We start from the raw sequence: 4,237 nt of genomic DNA on the forward strand, positions 1-4,237 counted from the left end.
GCAATCGAGACGGAATTCTCCAGCATCTTTACAGTCGATGACAAGCGATCTTTTCGACATGCTTACTTGTCGGAATGAGCTGCTGCACGAGAACATTATTGTTTTCCGTGCGATATCTGATCTGATTAAAGAGATCTAACACAAATCTTTTGCGTGGCTTAAAACCGGCATGTCCGTAGTCCCCATTTGATTGCGAGGAATATACGCAATGCTTCCGAGATTAATGAGTGAATCACGCCGCATGTCTCGCTTAAAAACCTTCAGCGTGCCAGCGGCGCTATGGTGGTAATACATCACTCACCGCGCGCCAAAGACAGTTTTTCAGTACGAGTACACCGGTGCAATTCGAAGGATACCGCTCGGCAACCCGCGTTTTCTCGCTGTGGTGAGCGTCCGACGGATTATGCGTAGTGTATCTACAACCACACGTCTGCTGAGACCGGCATTTTCATTTGAGCAATGCATGCAGGCTAGAGTAAACTGCATGTCTACACTCAATGAACGCCGAAATAACGCGCAGCTTATTCCAATAATGTCGCCAAATCTCTTGAAATCAACGTTTGCAGCGAGCATGCCAACGTTTGCGGCGAGTATGGCAACGTTTGCAGCGAGTATGCCAACGTTTGCAGCGAGTATGCCAAGGTCTGATGAGGCGGCCGGACACCGACCGAAAACGGCTTCACTCGCTGTTCGAGGGCGTGGTGTGCGACGCACGCGCTTAAAATCGTGCCAAATCAAAGGGTACGTAGGTTTGATTATTGGATACTTGTAAAAACATGTCAAATGAAGGTATGACTCTGATAAATCTGTTCACGCGCTGGTTTACGCTTAACTTTTATGCAACATCTAAACCGCCTGGGAAACTGGCATTGCGATATCTCAAATATCCGCGATCGTAAATGAAGATAGATGATAAATGTATTGTCTGTGCCAGGGTGAGACAGATCTGGAATGATTTTCTTTCATAACGGGCAACGTGAGCCGCTGGATGAACCCAGACAAGCTCACCTGTCGGAGTCGTTGGGAAAGCGGCCGGTCTAAGCCCACTGCCTCTCATCTGGTTCAATGCACTTCCGGAACAGACCATATACGGCATCGGACAATGCTCTTGCAAGACCAGCTCGTTTCATCCTATGACATGGTCAGTGCCTTGCCGTGTCGAGTGGCAGCGGGGGCACAGAAACGTCAGAACAACAGTCGTCGAACCCTGCTGCGAAACCAATTCGCGCAACGCTCAACCAGGAGGGTTAGTATTATATTCCAGCGCAAAGCGGCCCAGAGCATTTCCCTCCTCCTCCCTGTTCCTACACCTAAAAAGGATCTGGTCAAGGAAAGGGATGCATCTTTGGATAGCTGAAGGTTTTTCTCATATATGGTGCTTTGCTCAGTTTCTTAGCAAAGTACACAAACGATATTTTTAGGACTCGCATAACGTAGACGTGCTTTTTGTCCCTCCGGGTTCTCACTCCTTCAGAGAGCCCTTCTTTGTATTGGCATGTTCCCCTGTGAAGTACCTGGACTATCTGGTGCAACTGAACGTTATCGTACGACGAATATTAATATTCGCAGCTTATGTTTTCCAAGTTTTTGGACGCCATGTTTGTAAGGAGTATGAATATGTCATTTAGTGGCCTCTTGTCCTGGTTAGATCGTAATGGCCGTAACGAGTCGTCGTCTTTTTGTAGCTTTGTACGGAAAGCTGCGCATTAAGTAGCGCACCTGCCATCTCTCATAAGTGTTAGAAATTCTATTGTTACTTTATGTCCGCGGATGTGCGTTGTACTGTCGGCATCGGCGCTGAACGGTGGCGTAGTGAGACAACGACTCGCGCTGGTCCAGCTTCAGTTACAGTCAAAACATTTTTAAGTGTCATCACAAAGCTTAGTTTCAACACGTCAAGGGAAAAAAGGGTCCGCACGGGCATCATGATGTAATGGTCGTTATCTCTACACGCAACTTTTTTATTAACCGTGCCACGAATTCGTCGAAGCTCATTGTGTGCCGCCTTCCAGCCATACCAGGATGCGGTGAAACTGACCGTCGCAAATCAGACTCAGCAGCTTCTTCTGCTCGAATGGCAAGCCCAGGCTACGAGGGGCTTAGGCCTTCCAAAAAAGTTAGTACATTTTATTCTTCTAGAATGTGGCCAAAATGTGGATTAATAAAGCATGTTTTGGTGCAGAAAGTGGAACAACATGAGCGGGACTTTTTAGCGTCTTTATTTTTTCAGCTGACGACGCAGTATCACCATGTTGTCAAGCAATGAACTGTAATATTTCGTAGCACTCCGGTCTCGTGTCTAACACGTCCAAGGACGAAGCCAAAACTAGGCAGGAAGCATGCTCTGCGATGAGCAAACCGATCGCCAGACTGATGCCAGAAAGATGGTGCCGCAAACTTCTATGTACGCACCTAAACTCAACTTTTAGGTTGACACATAACTTTGAACCCAAGGTGCCGTTTAATTGCAAGCCCCGGCAGCTACATGGGATCTATATACCTCGCTTGTGTCTCGGTTATTGGAAAGCCAATGCTGTTTTTCTCAAGCGAAAGCCGCACGGTGGAAAAAACACACAGATTACGCCCAGTGCTCCGGTTTGCTCTATCAAATCACATGTGCGTTGTAAGAGTTGTAAATGCGTGAATATGTAATGTGTAGGTATAAATTGCGCGTTCCAAATATAAAAACCTATAAAAGACACAACGCACAATTGAACATAGCTCATTAAAAGGATTTTAGCAAACCGCAAGCGACGCACCTATGGTGCGGGCAGTTCGCTTGTCAAACCATTGGCAATCGTCAGATTTCCCGGAGATCTGACGACCGCCGCGTAGCGGCACAGCCTTGGAAAGCCTACGCCACTTCTTTCCGTGACATTTTTGTCCACCACCCAGATGCCACAAGTGACTACTTAAGATCCTTAACAGCATGTGCTTTTGCACATCCGTCAGGCGTTCTCACGCCACCACACGGCACTTTGCGCGCCCGTGCCTCTGACGTCATCGCCGCACACCGGCGAGCCGCCCCGCTGCAGCGGCGCGTCACGGCCCTATCCCGGCGCTGTGGCCGCCCATGTTTGACCGGCGTGTCAGCGCGGATGAGCCGCAGCCTCACTGGTCGCGTCGCCGACGGCGGCCGGGCCGCGTCGGGTCCCACGACCGTCAGGGGCGACGTCGACAACCGCGCGCCAACCCCCACAGCCCCCTCCGGCCGGCCGGCAGCGACCCAGACCCACGCGGCATGCTCGATGCTCTTTGGAGGAGAATGACAGCTTTGAGAGAAGATTTTAGACGGTCAGTTCGAGAGTTAGAGTTTGGTTTAGTTTAGCTTAGTAGAGATGATAGCCAAGCTTTGGGCTATCGTCGTGAGCTTGGTTTCCCACTCACTGATGCACCGAATTTTCCGCTGATTTCAGTCTCCTTTGAAGCCTTGGCGCGGATATTTTGGTCTTCATCACGCCCTTTGCTGATGCTAATTTGGCACAATAACCCCACGGACGGCCTGGCCCGTCCATACGTACAGCAGTGCGGTGCAGGGGAAGCGTTGCAGCGTGCCCCATACACCGGGCGCACTGCACGGCGCGAGCCGGCGGTTCTGCCGCCCCGTCCAGCCGGCGGCGAGGCCGGCGCGCGGCCAGAGCCGGCTGCCGCGGCCGCCCAGCGCCGCCGCAGTCGGTCGCTGGCGCTGGTCGAGGTGGCGCGCGCTGTGTCACTGTCGCGCCGCTGAGAGTCGGGCCTGGAACGCTGACGCCGGAGGGCTGACTGTCGGGCAAGGACGCGAGCCGGCGGCAGGGCGCCAGTCCCGCCGCGTGACATCGCCGCGTGACCCCTCGCAATCCGCGCCGACGCCGCGATGAGCATGACGCCGTCGACGGAAGAGGTGCTGAACGGTTCGGAGAGCGGCGCCTCGCAGGAGGCGCTCAACGTGACCGCCTCGCCCGACTACGACGCCGAGCAGTCGGTCAAGATCTTCTTCTGGGGCGAGCTGGCCACGGCTCTGGTCGTCTACTCGCTGACCTTCGTCGTGGGCATCATCGGCAACGTGCTGATCCTGGTGGCGATCGCCGGTAACCGGCGTATGAAGTCCGTCACTAACACGTTCCTGGCGAGCCTGGCCACGGCCGACCTCACGCTCATCTGCCTCTGCATCCCCGTCAAGGTGAGACAGCTCCGCCGAGCGACGGCCGGTGAGGCGCCACCGGTATTGGCGGTGTTGGTGCCGGTCACCGGCGTGGGC

General features: G+C 53.2%; 1 protein-coding gene across 1 annotated transcript in view; it reads left to right on the top strand.

The window, feature by feature from the left end:
* The first annotated feature begins 3,699 nt into the window (after positions 1 to 3,699).
* The window catches only part of LOC119109600 (gastrin/cholecystokinin type B receptor), a 96,990-nt gene continuing 96,452 nt past the window's right edge, over positions 3,700 to 4,237 (top strand). The window contains exon 1 of the mRNA XM_037233292.1: positions 3,700 to 4,159. Coding sequence (XP_037089187.1) covers positions 3,854 to 4,159 — 306 coding nt within the window. The 5' untranslated portion in view covers positions 3,700 to 3,853. The remainder of the gene's footprint in view (positions 4,160 to 4,237) is intronic.

This window comes from Pollicipes pollicipes, unplaced genomic scaffold (assembly GCF_011947565.3).
Source record: "Pollicipes pollicipes isolate AB1234 unplaced genomic scaffold, Ppol_2.1 Scaffold_7231;HRSCAF=8579_pilon_pilon_pilon, whole genome shotgun sequence".
NCBI classification, from domain to species: domain Eukaryota; kingdom Metazoa; phylum Arthropoda; class Thecostraca; order Pollicipedomorpha; family Pollicipedidae; genus Pollicipes; species Pollicipes pollicipes.